Genomic DNA, 19677 nt, shown 5'->3' with positions numbered 1-19677 from the left:
ACAAGGAATTAGTAAAAAGCAGTGCATGGAGACATGTAGGCATAGGTTGGGAAGATCTGCAATCGTTCTGGGTCTTTCCACCTGGAGTTAGTATCTTCTGCTTCACTGACGGGATCACGACCTGATATATATAATATAGCTATTATATTCTAAATTGCCTTCCAGAAAATCAGTATAAGTTTATGGTATCAGACTTTTTTCTTCACACCCTCACCAATAATAGCTATTATATTTTTCCAGGGTTTTCCACTTTGTTAGGAGGACAACTCTTAATTTTAATTTCCATTGATTGGACTACCAATAATATTGAACATAATATGTTTATGGGGCATTTTCTTATATGAATTTCCTTCTCCTGTATTTTGTCCATTTTTTTTAAGGTTTTATTTATTAAATAAGAGAGATTGAGAATGAGCAGGGAGAGGGGTAGAGGGAGAGGGAGAAGCAGACTCTTCGCTGATCAGGGAGCCCGAAGGCAACTGACTGAGCTCAAGGCCCTGGGATCATGACCTGAGCCGAAGGCAACTGACTGAGCCACCTAGGCATCCCTATTTTGTCCATTCTTAATTGAAGTCCCTGAGGTCTTTTAAAATAAACATTCTCTATTCTGGCTTTTTTTTTATAGGACATAGCTGTGATTTCTGCCAAGCTGACAGGTATGCAGAACAGCTTAATGATGCTTGTTGATACACCAGACTACTCAGAAAAATGTGTGCACTTGGAGGCATTGAAGAACAGGCTGGAAGCCCTGGCCTCTCCCCAGATTGTGGCGGCGTTCACCTCTCAGTCTGTAGGTAAGTGTGGGCCCTGTCTTGTCTTCGTGCACACCTCTTCACAAAGGTAAGGCTTTCCAAATCTTCAACCTTTTGAGGGTCTTAATGTGGGTTAAATTATGTAGTTTGGAAGATAAGTTGTAACTTTATGGTGGTGGTCTTTTTTCAATAGTTTATGTGAATATTTTCAAGCATACAGAAAAGTTGAGATATATGTAAAACAAACATACCATCTAGATCCTGGCTTAGCATTTTACCACATTTGTTTTGTCATGAATCTATCCACCCAGCCATCTCAATCCATCTAGGATCTGTTTGGGATGCATTTCAGAGTAACTTCTAGATAACAGGACACTTCTTCAGCTTTCATATTGATAACTAGAGTTCATTATTGGCTTATGATTCTCTTTTTTTGAGGTAAAATTTACATTTACTTTTGACCTTGTCAAATATGATTTTTATTTCCTCTGACCTCTAATATGTGAAATCATACTAATAGCATTCCTAATATTATATTATTCTGACAACTCAAGAACAAGCTCCACATGTTTGTGAGGTGTCTTTGCGCACGCACAAGTGTGTGGATGTTAATGTGCTACTGGATATTTGTTGATATTTAGAATTTTTTTCATAGAGATCTCACTAGAAAATATCTTTGTCAGGTTTTAGTATCATGGTTGTGTTGGCATCAGAGAAATGATTAGAAAGCTTTGATTTTTCCTTATTACTCTGTTAGGTTTTAAGGAACTTTTTTTTTTTTTAAGATTTTATTTATTTATTCATGAGAGACAGAGAGAGAGAGAGAGAGAGAGAGGCAGGCAGAAACACAGGCAGAGGGAGAAGCAGCTCCATGCTGGAAGCCCAATGTGGGACTTGATTCCGGGACTCTGGGATCACGCCCTGAGCTAAAGGCAGATGCTCAACCACTGAGCCACCCAGGCGTCCCTTAAGGAACATTTTTTTTTTTTTTCTTAAGGAACATTTTTATCAAATATTGTCATGGCCCCTTTGAATGCTTTCTGCTTGCAGTTCAGCTTGGGTATGAATATTACAACCTCTGCCTTCCTTTTTGTTTGTACTTACTTTAGTATGACTTCACCCCTTCCTTTTTTTTTTTTAACCTTTAAGCTTTCCATGATTTTTTTTTTTTAAAGATTTTATTTATTTATTCATGAGAGACACAAAGAGAGAGGCGGAGACACAGGCAGAGGAAGAAGCAGGCTCTGTGCAGGAAGCCCGATGTGGGACTCGATCCCAGCACTCCAGGATCACGCCCAGAGCCGAAGGCAGACGCCCAACCGCTGAACACCCAGGCGTCCCGCTTTCTGTGATGTTTTATTTTAGAGTTGGCTATTGGAGATGGCACATTATAGAACTTTGATTTTTATTTTTTTAAACATTTTATTTATTTCTTCATGAGTGACACACAGAGAGGCAGAGACACAGGCAGAGGGAGAAGCAGGCTCCCTACAGGAAGCCCGATGTGGGACTCGATCCCAGGACCCCAGGGTCACGGACCTGAGCCAAAGGCAGATGCTCAACCACTGAGCCACCCAGGCACTCCGAACTTTGATTTTTTTAAAACTAATCCTTGTACTTTTTAGTAAGTGACTTTATCCCATTTAGTTTTTATTTAACAGAAATTTTCAGTCTTGTACGTCTCTATATTTTCTGCCTTATGTTTCTTTTTCTATTTTGTTTTTATCCCTCACAGATGATGTGAAAGATAGATAACTTGACTTTAGTTTTTCTAGTGACTTAGGATTTCTTTTTTTTTTTTTTTAGGATTTCAAATTATAATAAACTCTCTCTCAATTTATCAGCCTCTTTTTTTAATAAATTAATTTTTTATTGGTGTTCAATTTACCAACATGCAGAATAACATCCAGTGCTCATCCCATCAAGTGTCCCCCTCAGTGCCCGTCACCCATTCACCCCCATCCCCCGCCCTCCTCCCCTTCCACCCCCCCTAGTTTGTTTCCCAGAGTTAGGAGTCTTTATGTTCTGTCTCCCTTTCTGATATTTCCCACACATTTCTTCTCCCTTCCCTTATATTCCCTTTCACTATTATTCATATTCCCCAAATGAATGAGAACATACACTGTTTGTCCTTCTCCGATTGACTTACCTCACTCAGCATAATACCCTCCAGTTCCATCCACGTTGAAGCAAATGGTGGGTATTTGTCATTTCTAATGGCTGAGTAATATTCCATTGTATGCATAAACCACATCTTCTTTATCCATTATCAGCCTCTTAAATAAAACATCATCTGACCCCCAGTTAGTGTGCTTTAATTCTTCCTGTTTTCTATCATCCTTCTTCCCCACCAATCTAGAAGACTGCCTAGTCTAGATTATTTTTTTAGATTTTTTTTATTTGAGAGAGCTTGCGTGCACTGATGTGCATGGCACTTAACAGACTGGGTCATCCAGGCACCCCTAGAATTTTTTGTATTAAAGATTTTTATTTGAGATAGCGCACACGAGTGGTGGGTAGGGGCAGAAAGAGAGGGAGAAGCAGACTTCCCACTGAGCACAGTGTCGGATGTGGGGCTCGATCCCAGGACCCCAGGATCATGACCTGAGCAGAAGACAGACAACTGACTAAGCCACCCAGTCATGGGGCCTGGGGATTAAAATAGAATTTTAATCATGATATGCTATCAAATTATCCATTATTAATTTTCAAATTATTAATTTTTTTATCACATGACTTTTCTATTTAAACTTCTAAATTTAGAAAATTTTCATATTTGTTAATATTTTATCTTTATATAACAGTTTTCTACAGTAATTGCCAGTAATTGTTTATTTATGCTCAATATCTTGTTTAAATGGATTCAGTGCTCTGTTAGACTTTTCAGCCAGTATTTTCACCATTTGTTAATTCTTTAAGGCTTCTCTTCATAACCAGGATTCTGTTTTCTTTTCTTTTCTTTTTTTTTTTAAAGATTTTATTTATTCATAGAGACACAGAGAGAGAGAGGGGCAGAGGAACAGGCAGAGGGAGAAGCAGGCTCCATGCAGGGAGCCCGATGTGGGACTTGATCCAGGGTCTCCAGGACCACACTCCAGGCTGCAGGCGGCGCTAAACCGCTGCACCACCGGGGCTGCCCAGGATTCTGTTTTCAAGTAGATTTTCTTCCTCTCAGGAAGGGCATGGGGATTATATATATAGACAACATATATATATATATATATAAAATCTCCTCAGTGTAGTAAAGAATGTCTTTCTATTGCTTTTACATGTAGAAGACAGTAGCTGCTTTTAGAATTTTTAGATCACACTTTTTCCTTTAGAATCTAGAAACCTTGCTTCCTTGTCTCTGCCAACTATATTTTGCAAATCAGTATGAGACTGGCTTGCTTCTTTCTTTCTTTTTTTTTTTTTGGTAGTAAGTTTTTTTTCTTTGAATATTTAAAACAGGAGTTAGCGAGCGTATTCTGTAAAGGGCTGAGTAGTAAATATTTGGGCTTCTTGGGGCTGTACGCTTTCTGTTACCAGTACTTAACTCTGCAGTTGTAGTGTGAAAGCCCATGTGTTAATGAATGGACTACTCTTTTTCCAATAAAACTTTATGACAAAACCAGGTGATGATTTGCCCTGCTGGCTCATAGTTTGCTGACTCCTGGCTTATAAGATTCTTTCTTTTGCTTTATAGTTTAGTTATTTCACTAGATTATTTTTTAGTTTGGGAAAAAATATTTTTCTGGAACATAGTGTGAACTCTTTTTATTTGTTGATTCATGTGTTTCTCCATTTCTAGAAAATTTCTTTCTTAAATTATTTTTTTTCCATCTTTGAGAACTTCAGATATCTGTCCATCAGCTCTCCATTTCCCCTCTCCCTATATGTTGTGTTCTCTCTGGTCTATTTGAGCTCTTCGCCAACTCTCCCCGTAGTCTTTTTTTTTTTTTTTTTAAAGATTTTATTTATTCATTTGAGAGAGAATGAGAGAGAGACAGCAGGAGCCAGGGGCAGAGGGAGAGGGAGAAGCAGACTCCCTGCTGAGCAGGGAGCCCAATACTGGGCTTGTTCCCAGGACCCTGAGATCATGACCTGAGCCCAAGACAGACACCTAACCAGCCAAATCACCCAGGCACACCCCCCCAGAGTCTTTTTTTTTTTTTTTTAAAGATTTTATTTATTTATTCATGGGAGACACAGAGAGAGAGAGGCAGAGACACAGGCAGAGGGAGAAGCAGGCTCCATACAGGAAGCCTGATGTGGGACTTGATCCCTAGACCGCAGGACCACACTCTGGGCCAAAGGCAGGCGCCAAACCGCTGAGCCACCCAGACATCTCAAGAGTTTATTTTTAAAAGTAATCTCTACACCCATCGTGGGGCTCAAACTCACAACCCCAAGATCAAGAGTCCCTTGCTCTACCAACTGAGCCAGCGAGGTGCCCCACCTTAGATTCTGTTAAGGAAAGCATATACCTATGTAATTTCCTTAAGAGTATAAAACATTTTTAGCCTCAGATTTCTTCTCTTTCCTAGGTTAAATCTTTGAGGTACTCTGTTCTCAGTTTTAAAAACTAAAAAAGTTATTTTTTATTTTTTTTTTAAAGATTTTATCCATTCATTTGACAGGGAGAGAGAGAGAGAGCATAAGCAGGAGGAGCCGCAGGCAGAAGGAGAGGGAGAAGCAGGCACCCCACTGAGCAGGGAACCCGATGTGGGACTTGATCCCAGGACCCCAAGATCATGACCTGAGCTGAAGGCAGATGCTTAACTGACTGAGCCACACAGGCGCCCCTCACTTATTAGTTCTAACAGGTTTTTTGTGGAATCTTTAGGATTTTCTGATTATAAGATCATATCATCTGCAAAGATAATTTTACTTCTTCCTTTTCTACTTGAATACTTTTAATTTCTCTTTCATGCCTCATTGCTCTGGCTAAGACTTCCAGCGCTAAGGTGAATAGAGGTGGCAAAAACAGGCATTCTTGTCTTGTTCCTGATCTTCCTGTTTGAAATGGTCTTTCACCATTGAGTATTATGTCAGCTGGGGGCTTTTCATGTATGACCTTTATTATGTTGACATAGTTTGCGTCTATTCCTAGTTTGTTGAGTTATATCATGAAAAGTGTTGAATTTTATCCAATTTTTTTCTGCATCATTTGAGATGATCATGTGGATTTTTTCTATCATTCTGTTAATACAGTATATTACTTTGATTGATTTTCATGTATTGAACCATCCTTGCATCTCAGGAATAAATTCCATTTGGCTGTAGAGTATAATCTTTTTAATACGCTGCTGATTTTGGTTTGTCAATATTTTGTCAAGGGTTTTTGCATCAATATTCATCAGGGATGTGGCACCTGGGTGGTTTAGTTGGTAAGTGTCCAACTCTTGATTTTGGCTTGGGTCATGATCTCAGATTGTGAGATTGAGACCTGCATTGGGGTGTGCGCTGGGTGTGGGGTCTGCTTGGGATTCTCTCTTTCCTTCTCTTCCCGCTCCCTCCCCTTGCTTGAGAGCACTCATCCTTGCTCTTGCTCTCGCTCAAAAAAATTCATCAGGGATATTGGTCTGTAGGTTTCTTTTCTTGTATTTTCTTTGTCTGACTTTTGTATCAGGGTAATACTGGCTTCATAGAATGAGTTAGAAAGTTTTCCTCCTCTTTAGTTTTTTGGAAGAGTTTGAGAAGTATTGGTATTAATTTTTCTTGAAATGTCTTAGTATATTCCCTAGCAAAGCCATTTGGTGTGCTTTTCTTTGTTGAGAGGTTTTTGAATACTGATTCAGTCCCCTTACTTTAGATTCATTTAGAGTTCTTATTTCTTCATGATTCAGTCTTGGTAGATTGTGTGTGTCTGAGAATTTGTTCATTTCATCTAGTTTATCCAATTTGTTGGTGTGTAATTGTCCATAGTACTTTCTATTTATTTATTGATCTTATTATTTATTTATTAAGATTTTATTTATTTTTTTGAGAGAGTGAGCAAGAGCAGGTGAACATGAGCTGGTGGAGGGGCAGAGAGAATGGGAGAAGCAGACACTCTACTGAGCATGGAGTTGGACATGGAGCTCTATCCCAGGACCTGGAGGTCATGACCTGAACTGAAGTCAAATGCTTAACTAGCTGAACAACACAGGTGCCCCTGTTTTTGTTTTTAAGAAGACTCCATGCTCAGTGTAGGACTTGAACTCACAACCCTGAGATCAAGACATGAGATCAGGAATCGGTTTGTCCACCAACTGAGCTGCTCAGGTGCCCCATGGTACTTTCTTATAATCCTTTTTATTTCTGTAAGATCAGTGGTAGTGTCCTTTCTTTAATTTCTGAACTTATTTAGTCTTCTTTTTCATAGTGAATCTAAGTAAAGGTTTGTCAGGTTTTTTTTCTTTTTTTTTTTTCAAAGAACCACCTGTTGGTTTTGTTGGTTTTTCTTTTTTGTTTTGCTCTATTCCATTGAGCTCTGCTCTGATCTTTGTCATTTCTTACCTTCTGCTACCTTTGGGGTAGTTTGTTCTGTTTTTTCCTAGTTCTTTATTTTTTATTTTTTTTAAAGATTTTATTTATTTATTCATGAGAGGGAGAGAGAGAGAGAGAGACAGGCAGAGGGAGAAGCAGCCTCCATGCAGGGAGCCCAGTGTGGGACTCGATCCCGGGTCTCCAGGATCACGCCCTGGGCTGAAGGCGGTGCTAAACTCTTGAGCCACCCGGGCTGCCCTTTCCTAGTTCTTTAGCATGTGGAGTTTAAGATGTTGGCTTGAGTTTTTTCTAAGAGTTTTTTTTAAGGAAATCTCAGGGATCCCTGGGTGGCTCATCAGTTTAATGCCTGCCTTTGGCCCAGGTCGTGATCCTGGAGTCCCGGGATTGAGTCCTGTGGCATGCTCCCCACATGGAGCCTGCTTCTGCCTCTCTTCCTCTCTCTCTGTCTATCATGAATAAATAAATAAAATCTTAAAAAAAAAATAAAGGAAATCTCTGGGGATGTGGGTGGCTCAGTTGGCTAAGTGTCCAACTCTTGATCTCAGGGCCTTGAGTTCTGTGGACCTACTTAAAAAAGGGGCGAAATCTCTGCTAAATTAGTACATCCCCAACACGTTACCCCTTCCCATCTCTGCTTAGAGTGACAGTCTCCAAGTTCACATGCCTATTTCATTTTACACCAATGAATTCAGTTAAGTTGAAACAACTTTTTGTAGCACAATTTTACATGTACCAGCAAGATTCATTTATCTAAAGGTTCTGAGGAAAATAATAAGCATTTTAAGGGCAGATAGCCATCTTCTAACTCATGGATTCCTGCCCATCAAAGTGAGATCTACTGATGGATTTCCAAAGTCTAGCTGGGTTATCATCACAATAGTTCCTCTCACAGATTTTCCTCCCCAGCTGGTATAAAAGATTGGGTACCTACCTGTTCGTGCAGTTTAAAAAATATTTTTTCTAGGGGCACCTGGGTGACTCAGTGGTTGAGCGTCTGCCTTGGGCTCAGGTCAAGATCCCAGGGTTCCAGGATCAAGTACTGCATCAGGCTCTGTGCAAGAAGTCTGCTTCTCCCTCTGTCTATATCTCTGCCTCTCTCTGTGTGTCTCTCGTGAATAAGTAAATTTTTAAAAATTAAAAAAAACTTTTTCTTTTTACTTTTATTTGAGACGGTGGCATCTGAGTTTTAGCCAGAAGGGGGCAGACAAGTGCCAGAGGTGGTGCTGTCAGGTAGCCTGACCCAGAGGCTGCCTCCCTGGCTTTGCAGCAGTAAGCTCAGGAGCAGGTGCTCCCTTTTAGTCATTTCCTCTGCCCTTAGGAAAATATGTAAGAAACTACTTGATATTAATACCAGAATGTGGCTCCTAGAGTCCATTGGTACGTGTGGAATGCTAATGTTTACCAAATTATTTCCTTAATTCCTCAAGCTATCGAATACGTGCACATTTAAGGGGTTGAGTTTGTTTGCTTTTGTACAAATCCTATCTGGTGTAATTCCATGTAGGCATTTCGAAAGGATAACTCACTTCTAAATATTATTTAAAAATACTGATTATGCGAGGAACAGCCAGGAAGGCAAAGATGACTAAGATAAGGTTGCTGCCCTTCAGGGACCTCACAGCTAGGTTGAGGGTGAGGCCTGGAGAGGACAAGTATACAAATAATTTTATTACAAGATGGAATGTGAAAATTGCCTTAGCCATCCTCCCAGGGTGAGGGAAAGGATGGTGGAAAATTGAGGCAGCTTTTATGAAAGCACAAATATATGTGCAGAACTTTGAAAGAGAGATGAATTAAAAAATTTTTTGAAACTTTCTGATTATAAAAGAAATACCTATACAGGTTATTGAGAATTGGAAAGATGTACATAAAATAAAAGAGAAGATGATTTACCAGTGAACTCAGCACCCAGAGATGACTGTTAGTATTTTTTTTTAAAGATTTTATTTATTTTTTTATTTGAGAGGAGGATAGAGAGAGCACAAGCAGGGGGAGGGGCAGAGGGATAAGCCGACCCCGCTGAGCAGGGAGCCTGACGCAGGACTTGATCCCAGGACACCAGGACCACAACATGAGCCAAATTCAAATGCTCAACGATTGAGCCACCCAGGCATCCCAGAAATTTTATTTATTTATTTGAGAAAGAGAGAGGGAACATAAGTTGGGGGAGGGCAGAGGGAGAAACAGATTCTCTGCTGAGTGGGGAGCTCGGTCCCAGGGGGGACATGGGACTTGATCCCAGGACCCCGGGTGCTCCAAGCAGCTGTGTTTCTTTCTTTCTTTCTTTCTTTCTTTCTTTCTTTCTTTCTTTCTTTCTTTCTTTCTTTCTTTCTTTCTTTCTGATAGTCACACAGAGAGAGAGAGAGGCAGAGACATAGGCAGAGGGAGAAGCAGGCTCCATCCACTGGGAGCCTGATGTGGGATTCGATCCCGGGTCTCCAGGATCGCGCCCTGGGCCAAAGGCTGGTGCCAAACCGCTGCGCCACCCAGGGATCCCGCAGCTGTGTTTTTTAAAAGCCCTCTAGCTCAGCAGATGGAGCTACACTACAAATTGAAAGTCCAAACCCACCAGTGACTTCATTGGTTTCATTTTTCCTTTTCTTGAATTCAGTTAGAATTTGTTTCCATCACCAACAGTTGAGAAAAAGTTAAATAGTACTGGAGGTTTTACTGGGGAAAAGAACATTTTTTTCCTCTACCACTTTGTTCCCCAGTTCTGATCCCAGGAGACCACTTTTAATTCTCAGAGCTCTTTTTTCTGGCATTTCACTTTATATTCTGCATAATACATTTATTTACTTTTAAAGATTTATTTATTTCAGAGAAGGGGATAACATGCGTGCATGTGCACATGCATGGTGTGGGGTGCATAGAGGGTGGGGGAGAGGGAGAATCTCAAGCAGGTTCCCCCCTGAGCACCGAGCCCAACATAGGGCTCAATCCTATGATCCTGAGATCATGATCTGAGCAGAAATCAAGTCAGATGCTTAACTGACTGAGCTTCCCAGGCACCCTTTTGCATAATACATTTATTTTATTTCTTTGTATATTAATTTTAGGCACTGTTGGCTTCCTGTTGTTATAGCTAAGGATTTCACTTTCATACCACTACTTTCTCCCCTTTCCTTTTTTTTTTTTTTTTAATATGTGGTTTTCTTTTTTTTTTTTTTTCTTTTTATTTATGATAGTCACACACACAGAGAGAGAGGGCAGAGACATAGGCAGAGGGAGAAGCAGGCTCCATGCACCGGGAGCCCAATGTGGGATTCGATCCCGGGTCTCCAGGATTGTGCCCTGGGCCAAAGGCAGGCGCCAAACCACTGCGCCACCCAGGGATCCCTCCCCTTTCCATTCTCCTCGTATACCATTGTTTTTAGTTGAGTTAATAGTGTTTCTCTTATCACACCTTTATACACTCAGTTCATTTTTGTAGAGTCAGGTCAGACACTATGATTTTATTTTTTATTTTTTTAAAGATTTATTTATTTATTCATGAGAGACACAGACTGAGAGAGAGAGGCAGAGACATAGGCAGAGGGAGAAGCAGGCTTCTCTCAAGGAGCCTGATGCGGGACTCGATCCTGAATCCCGGGATTATGACCCGAGCCGAAGGCAAGCACCCAACCACTGAGCCACCCAGGCATCCCAGCACTATGATTTTAATTCCTTTCCTATTCAGATTCACTTTATCCTTAAGTTTCTGGTTTTCTTTTTATTCCGTTTCATTCTTTTTTTTTTTAATTTTAAATTTTTTTTAATTTAATTTTTATTTATTTTTGATAGTCGCACAAAGAGAGAGAGAGAGAGAGAGGTAGAGACACAGGCAGAGGGAGAAGCAGGCTCCATGCACCAGGAGCCCGACGTGGGATTCGATCCCGGGTCTCCAGGATCGCGCCCTGGGCCAAAGGCAGGCGCTAAACCGCTGCGCCACCCAGGGATCCCTATTCCGTTTCATTCTTGCTACGGTCCACAGGCTGTCTTTTTTTTACACAATGGGAGTGAGGCATTTTTCTGAGTTCCTTCCCCCTTTTCTCCAGAGACTTTCCTTTTGGAATCCTCTCCTCTTCTCTGAACTGGATCAACACCACTCCTGGAATTCTTTGCTAGATCTGAGATTTAACCTTCTGTACCTGTCAGTTGTCATTTTGGACAAGTCTTGGGAGTTAGATGATGCATCAGGGATCTGGCTGAGATATGGTCTCAGCCCTTCTGGTTGTGTAATCTTGACTGGCTAATTTATTCCATTGCCGATTTCTGTATCCTCTGGCCTCAAAGGGTTGCGCTGAGGTTGAAGTGAGGTTGTATAAATGGAAAAGCTTTGGAAAAAGCATGAATGTAAAAGGGCAACAGCTAGCTTATCCACAGTGCATTTTTTTTATGTTGTTACCTATTTTGTATACCGAAAGTCTTTGACATTATTCTTACCTCTTTATATTTATTGATCCATTCAACCAGATACTCTCTCCAGAAAAAATGAGTGACAGAGAGTGGGAGAAGGGTGAAGGGTGGCCCTCTCAGGCACATGCCTAATGGGTGGTGCCCATGTCTATACTTAGGAGGAACCAGAGCAAAGCAGTACAGACTGATGCAGTGAGGGAAATATTTTAGGATGAGATTTAAGAGCATTTCTTCCCATATATTTATTTCATTTAACAGGTGATTATGGCATATCTCCTATGAGCAAAGCACTATGTGAGAAATACTTCCTTATGTCTAAATAGAATGTGAAATCCTATGCAAGAGCAACGTAAACGAAGTTTCCCATTGGTGCTATATGTTTGTTATATTGTCTTGTTTATAATCTAAAGTCAGTGGTTAATGTGAAATAATAAGAATCCATTGGCCCTATATTACACTGTGGGTGGATAGCATAGACTAGGGACCCCATCTTATTCACATGAGGCCTGTATCAGTTTGGGATCCTTTTGGTTGCAAGTGACAGAAACCCAATACAAACAGGCCTAGAGAGAGAGAGAGAGAGAGAATATATTGCTTATGGAACTGAGAAGTTCAGGAGTAGGTCTTGCTGATCTAGGAGTACAAACTGTGTTGTTATTATTAGGACCCAGTCTCTCTTGCTGTTTCTTGGCTCTGTCTCTCTGTGTGTTGGCATTACTACTTCCAGGTGTACTTTTCTTGTGGTGGCCCCAGGAGTTCCAGGCTTCTGTCCCCACAACTTTTGAAGAAATCCCAGGATTAATCTTGATTGCATTGATGGGCAGGCTTTTGTACCTTCAAACCAATTACTTTTGATCAGATGGATTTGAGGTTGTGGCTGGCCATACCTTGGATCCTGGAGTCAGCTTCACTGGAAATATTTAAATGAAAAATGGTCAAAAGGTACAAACTTCAGTTATAAGATAACAGATACAATGTACAACATGATGATTGTAGCTAACATTGCTATATGATATACAGGGCAGTTGTTAAGAGAGTAAGTCCTAAGAGTATTCATCAGAAGAATTTTTTTCCTATTCTTTTCTTCTTTCCTTTCTTTTTACTATGTCCATATGACAAAATGGATGTTAGCTAAACCTGTTAATATCATTTCACGATATGTGTAGATCAAACCAGCAGGATATATGCCTTAAACTCATACAGTGATGTCATATCAATAAAACTGGAAATAAAACCAAAGTAATAAATAGTAGTATGATTTGATAAAGACAATTGACATTCTGTCTTATGTGTATGTAATTACTAGCAGCTGTAGGAAAGTGCTAATGGTATTATTTGGTAATATAAACTAAATTTTTTCCTTTGCAAAAAATAAAAGGAAAATGGGAGAATGGGAGGCAGGTGCATGGTCCCTTAGAGAACAACCAGACTTCTGTCATCAGAAGAAGGGCAGTAGGGTTTGGTTGCAAAACAACACATCTACCACCAGACACTGCAGCACCCAACAGATGGCCTTTCACCAGGCAGGGGCTCAGCAATGCTTTCTGCATTGAATTGGTAGTATTGGCAGCAGCCTAGAAGTCTTTATTATTGTTGCCAAAGTAGGTTTCCTATTTCTTTCTTTCTCTTGTCTGATTCAGGAACTTCCCCTGGTTTTACAAATTTGTGTTTATTTTAATGTATTCACCTTGAAAAACTTGAATTCTTCTGTAAGGGCCAAAGACTCACATGTCACCTTTGAGTTTTCCAACACTTTTACTAACTTGCCAAATTCTGTTTTATTATTTTTCTCAAGAAATGACAAGTTCTACTCTCTGGTGTTGAAATTTTTAAAGTTATGATTGTATTGTTAGACTAGTAAATGTTGTAGCAGTTTCTATCTATAAAGCATTCTTTGAATATACACCATAATGTTGACAGTCCATAACAGAGTATGATAGGCAGTTTTTTTATTCTTGTTTTCCATTTTTTTCCATCACAAACATGCTATTTATATTGCCAAAAACAGTGTTCTTTTAAACAGTCATTAATTTACATTTTTTGAGTGCCTGCTGTGTCTGCTATTTTCTAGGAACAGTGAGACAAGACAGGAAAGGTCACAGCCTCATAGACCTTGTATTTCCCAGGGTGAGAAAGATAGTAAACTGTTATACAAGTAACTAAATAGAATAATACAGATTTTGATTAGTTCTACAAAGGGAAAGGTCTGATAGGGAAAAAATAATAGGAGAAATCTAATTTAGGTTAGCTGATTGGGAAAGGCCCTCCTGAAAAGGGAAGAACCACATAGCCAGAAAGATCATCCCAGGCCTAGTGAGTGCAAAGGCAGTAAGGAGCATGATTTTTTTCTCAGCAGAGAAGGGTCAAAATAGTTGAAGAGCAGTAGTTTCATATGGTTCAATCTGTACTGTGGTTGAGCAGTCCTGCTATTGACCTGCAAGTGACTGAAGCCCTCTGGGATGCACTTTCTTCCCCTGTAAAATGAGTTTCACTGATGGTTTTTTAGATACCTTTCTGTCACTGACATTTTAGGATTCTACTCAGGGCCAGAAGGAGGTAAGGCAGGTGAATTACCTAAAGCACAAAATCTAAGAAGGCTCTCACCCTGCCCTTGCACAGCCCTGAAAGTGAGAGTCTCCTTCAATTTTGCAGCCCAGGCTTAGCTCCTACCCACCCCACCAACACACCCCTACCCCTACCCAGTCCCAATCCTGATTCAAACTCATTTCACTGTTCCCATGTAATAGTGATTTTGCTGATATATAATCTTAGCTATGTCACTGATGCTATTGATGTGTTACCTAAACAGGCTACGGCTCACAGTGTCTGAGTCTCATTCTGCCCTTATGCTTGACTTATTTTTCATATTTATATTCTCCCTGCATGAGTTAATTCATTGTGTAGGTAGGAAGTTTGGAACTCAAGCTTACATATATCCACGTTTAGCCGGTGAATTCTTTCTCTTTTCTGCAACAGGAAGCCTGGTAACAAGGTGTTCATGTTTTCTGTTGTCCTCCCTTAGAGCAGTCCAGAGTGTTCGTGAAGGTGTTTACTGAAATTGACAGGATGCCCCAGTTGCTCGCCTACTACTACAAATGTCACAAGGTGAGGAGCCTGTGGTGCTTATGGTTGTGGAATGCTTCCCTGCTGGGCTGCAGAACTCCAGCTGTCATTGCTCCAAGGGAGAAACACCTGCCTCCTTGCTCTCTAGCCTTTTTCTTCCAATTAGCCAATAGGGGGTGTTCTTGGTCCAGCCTGTGGATTCATTTGCTCACCAGTTGGAAAAAAACAAGCTCTCAGTTTTCAGCCTTTTTTGTGTTGATAGCTGCATTTCACTTACAGATGGAACAGTTATTTTAATTTCCCTCATTTTTGTCTTTCAAGGCAGAGTCGTATCTTAGGCCTCATGTCCTCAGCAAGCCTAAAGAATTTTCTGTCTTCTAGAATAGTTGACATGGCATAAAAACCCCAACAGCTTTCCAGGCTAACTTAATGCCTTCAAGTCCAGCACTCTTGTGTGTTTTAAGCTGTGGTGTTGGGCCATGAAGCTAAAGTGCACATGTGCGTACACACACACACACACACACACACCCCTCTTAAAGTCTATTGGGAAGACTGTAGCAGGCCCAGTGGAAGGGACTTGGTGGGCTTTTGGGGCAAGGTAAAAGGAGAAAGGAGCCCTTGGAGAGCAATGGATTTAAACTCTAATCCATGATCAGGGCAGGTGACTGTGAAGTCTTCCTTCTGCCCCCCACCCCACCTTTGTTTGCAGCGAATGGTCATCAGTGGGCACCTGATTGCTCAGGGTGGTAGGCAGTGGGAAATCGCTTGCTTTGCTGGGGCAGCAGAGCAGCTATAGTGGGTGGCATGTCCTGTTTACTCAGCAAGGTCCCCTCTGTTCTGTCTTTGCAGGTGCAGCTTTTAGCAGCCTGGCAAGAACTGTGTCAGAGTGATCTCCCCCTGGACCGGCAGCTCACTGGATTCTATGATGCCTTGCTCGGGGCTTGGCATACGCAGATCCAGTGGGCAACGCAGGTAACAGCTCGCTGGGTCCTAGGGAATGGGTGGCTGCCCTGGGAGTGGTGTCCCCACTGCTTCCAGCACTGCTTGAAACACCTCCTTGTTTGCTGCCCTCACCAAAGGAGTTAAAGATAAGCCTCGAAACCCAAGGCAGTAAAATCTTTAGGTCTCCTTAAAACTCCTCTTATCATTCTTATCTGTATCTTAAACAGAATCTAATGTGACAGTGTTGCATGTTGTTCGGCCAGGGAGCCCATGGAATTCCTGAAGGCCATTATCTTCTAATCTAAACGCAGGAGGCCCTTGGTCAGGTGGTGTTTGACTGAACAAGATTGTTTTTATCTGAACTTCGGGTATAATGTACCTGGCCTAAAGTTAGTTTCCCTTGTTCACACAGCATGCCCAGAGTTCGAGGAAGAGTGCAGTTTTAAAGGTGCCCTCTGACTTAGGGGACTGATACGACAGAGGAACTTCATTTCCAGTGGAAGCTTCCCATCACTTATTTTCCCCAAGCCTCTTGGCATGGCACTTTCTGCCATCCAAGGCCTGAACCCTTGCTCCTGGGTCTTGATGCCACAAGATGCCCCAGATCCTCTTTCTTTCTTTGAGGAGAGAAAAGGCTGTGACTTACTGTCCTGTGGATGGTGTGGCTTGGTATTTTGTGTTTGCTTTCAAAATGAGCTGTGAATTCCTCTGGCAGGGTTCATTTCTCCCCTGCTGTATAGGAACTTGACCATAGCTGGAGAGAATCCCTCATCCAGGGTTGTGTTGCTCCCTGTGGTTAAAGTGCTCTGCTCCATTCTTGTTGCTTCTCCTGGAGCCAGTGGAACTCAGATTTAGGTCACAACAATGCAAAACACAACCTCTAGACGTTTCGCAACATTTATGTCAATTGTCGCTCTTCAGTCACCCTGTCGCTGCACATTCATTTCTGTGTCCCTTCTTCTGTCTTGTGTCATGAGGATAAAACCAGTTTACATCCACATGTTTAAAGGCCCTTAACTATCTAAGAAAAAGGATTTAGACCTCTCAGACTTCTGTTCGGGCCTCGTCCTAAATTTTGTAAGATGTGAGTTTGTGCCAATTGTTACTTTTGGTCCATGGCCCATTTCCTTTTCAGAGGGTAATAAGCATAATAAGTGGCTCTCATCTCCTGAAGCTTAGTATAGTACAAAAGAAAACCAAAGACACCACAGTAAATGTGTCCCCTTCTGATTTACCCCCCACCATTTTAATATGAAAAATTTTCAACATATAAAAGAGTTGAAAGAATTGAATGGTGACCACCCAGGCACTCACTTTGTGCACTTTGCAATGAATATTTTGCTATGCTTGCTTTATCATAAATCTGTCTTTCCATGCATCTATCCATTCATTGGTCTTTTTTTTTTTAAGATTTTATTTATTTATTCATGAGAGACAGAATGAGAGAGAGCTAGAGGCAGAGACACAGGTGGAGGGAGAAGCAGGCTCCATGCAGGGAGCCTGATGTGGGACTTGATCCCCAGTCTCCAGGATCAGGCCCTGGGCTGAAGGCGGCGCTAAACTGCTGAGCCACCTGGGCTGCCCTTTTGGTCTTATTCTTTTATTCATTTCAAAGGAAGTTACAAATATGATTTACCTCTGAACATGCATATTAGTAACTAGAGTTCAATATTTGTTTCCTTTTTTCTTTGAGGTAAAATTGTGAAATGAAATGATCTTAAATATGCCACTTGATTAGTTTTGACAAATTCTGTTTAACATGATCTCTGTTAAGATACAGAGAACATTACCATCATTATAAGAAGTTCTCTCATGCTCCTTCCTAGTCAGTACCCCTGGGGGCATCCACTATTCTGATTTTTTAGCACTATAAATTAGTTTAGCCTGTTTTTGAAATTTTTTTTGTTTTTGAATTTTACATAGAATTATATAGTATGTGTTCTTTCCAGTAAGGCTTCTTTGATTCAGGGGCATATGTTTGTGAGATTTATTCACATTGTTGTGTGACTCAGTACTTTGTTCCTTTTTATTACTAAATACTGTTACATGGCATGAATAGACTACAGTTTGTTTATTCATTCTTATATTGAGGGACACTTGGGATATTTCCAGTTTGAGGCTATTATGAATAAAGAGGCTAATGAACATTGTTCTCTAAGTCTTTTTGTGGACACACATGTTCATATCTCTTGGGTAATTACCAAGGAGTGGAATTGCTGGGTCATTGGGCGGGTATATGTTTAGATTTATAAGAAACTGCCAGACATTTTCCCAAAGTGTTGTATGTTTTATATTCCCACAAGGGTGCAAGAGTCCTGATTGCCCTATATCTTTGCCAACGTTAGATGATGTCAGTCTTTCTAAGTTAGCTGTTCTAGTGGGTGTGTTGTAGTATCTCATTGTGGTTTTAAATTGAACTTTCCTGATGACTAAGGATGTTGAACACCTTCTCAGTGTGCTTATATCTTCCTTTGTGAAGAGTCTGTTCAGATCTTTGGCCCATTACAGAAAACTGGGTTGTTTGCATCTTCATTATGGAGTTGTAGGAGTTCTTTATATAGTTCAGATAAAAGTCCTTTGACAAGTATGTTTTATAGATGCTTCCTTCCAGTCTGTGGCTTAAACAGAGGTATTGACTTTGATGAGGCCTAATTTATCAATTTTTTTCTTTTATAGTTATTGTTTTTTAAGAAACCCTCCCCAGATTGCAAAGATGCCCTTCTCCTGGAAGCTTGTTTAGTTTTTATAGTAAGGTCTGTGGTCCATCTTGAGTTGGTCTTTGTGTAAGGTCAGGTCAGATTGTTTTCAGGTGGGCTGTTTATGTTGATTCTGTAGCTCTAGTTGAGACGTTTGGTTTTATAGTCTGTGAACTTGGCAGTAGGTGGTTCTTTGGCTGATGGTGGGAGGAATTCCTTTGCCAGATCACTTCAAAGGACAGGGAATACCTTTGAGGATAAGAGACCCAATGTGTTATTTTTTTTTCTCTTCCCAATGTGTTTTAACTGAAATGTGTAAAAAAAAAAAATGCCACTAAAGGTTTAGGATCTGACTTTATAGTTTCAGCTGATCAACCAGTTAAAGCTCCTTAGAATGAGTTACTTAGTTTAATTCTTCCCCTGCCCTGGGTCACTGGAGTAGGAGAGAAGTGGAAAGGAGATTTTCACTGTGCCATCCTTCCTCACAAGATGTGGCAAGGAGTCAGAATTCCTTTTTCTAGACAAGGCTCATTTCCCTTTCTTTCTGGGGTCCCTTCCTTTCTTGCAGCAAAAGGTTTCTTTGGTCAGATGACAATGTTGGGCTGGGTGGTATCTGAAGGTGATGATTCTCTGACATTAGCATGTTTGCTGATAGTGAAGGGACTTCACTGGCCAGAGACGGGAGGATCGTATTGGTACAGCTATGTGTGTGGTTAGTGGAACCATGCAGTGGAGGAACTGTGAGTTCAAGACAGAAGTGTGGCTTTCTCGGGAAGATAGAGTCTGGAGCAATAGAGTGAATGATGACATTGCTGTTTTAAGAATGATTTTGGGGAAAAAAAAAAAAAAAGAATGATTTTAGGGGCAGCCCGTGTGGCTCACTTCAGCCCAAGGCATGATCCTGGAGACCCGGGATCAAGTCCCACGTCAGGCTCCCTGCATGGAGCCTACTTCTCCCTCTGTCTCTCTCCCTCTCCTCTCTGTGTTTCTCATGAATAAATAAATAAAATCTTAAAAGGGATCCCTGGGTGGCGCAGCGGTTTGGCGCCTGCCTTTGGCCCAGGGCGCGATCCTGGAGACCTGGGATCGAATCCCACATCGGGCTCCCGGTGCATGGAGCCTGCTTCTCCCTCTGCCTGTGTCTCTGCCTCTCTCTCTCTCTCTCTGTGTGTGACTATCATAAATAAATAAAAATTAAAAAAAAAATTATTTAAAAAAAAAATCTTAAAAAAAAAAAAAAAGAATGATTTTGGTGTCAGAGCTTCACCTATGTAGTTTCCCTGCCCGGAAAGTTTACCCTAATGCTGTCATGAGGAAACATGCAGAGAGGAGCACCTGGGTGGGTCAGTCAGTTG

At 41.0% G+C, this 19677-nt stretch overlaps 1 protein-coding gene across 4 annotated transcripts in view; it reads left to right on the top strand.

Annotated features, from left to right (window-relative positions):
* COG7 (component of oligomeric golgi complex 7) overlaps window positions 1-19677 on the top strand; it is an 82925-nt gene that overhangs the window by 5952 nt on the left and 57296 nt on the right. For all 4 annotated transcript variants that reach the window (XR_008666493.1, XR_008666494.1, XM_055341129.1 and 1 more), the window contains exons 4-6: window positions 626-794; window positions 14644-14726; window positions 15534-15656. Coding sequence is in view for 2 of the 4 variants with exons in the window: in XM_055341129.1 (XP_055197104.1) it covers window positions 626-794; window positions 14644-14726; window positions 15534-15656 (375 nt within the window). In the remaining 2 variants the exon portion in view is untranslated. The remainder of the gene's footprint in view (window positions 1-625; window positions 795-14643; window positions 14727-15533; window positions 15657-19677) is intronic.

Source organism: Nyctereutes procyonoides, unplaced genomic scaffold (assembly GCF_905146905.1).
Source record: "Nyctereutes procyonoides isolate TBG_1078 unplaced genomic scaffold, NYPRO_anot_genome, whole genome shotgun sequence".
Taxonomy (NCBI): Eukaryota; Metazoa; Chordata; class Mammalia; order Carnivora; family Canidae; genus Nyctereutes; species Nyctereutes procyonoides.
Note: the sequence above shows the minus strand (reverse complement) of the source record. Positions and strands in the feature narration are given on the sequence as shown.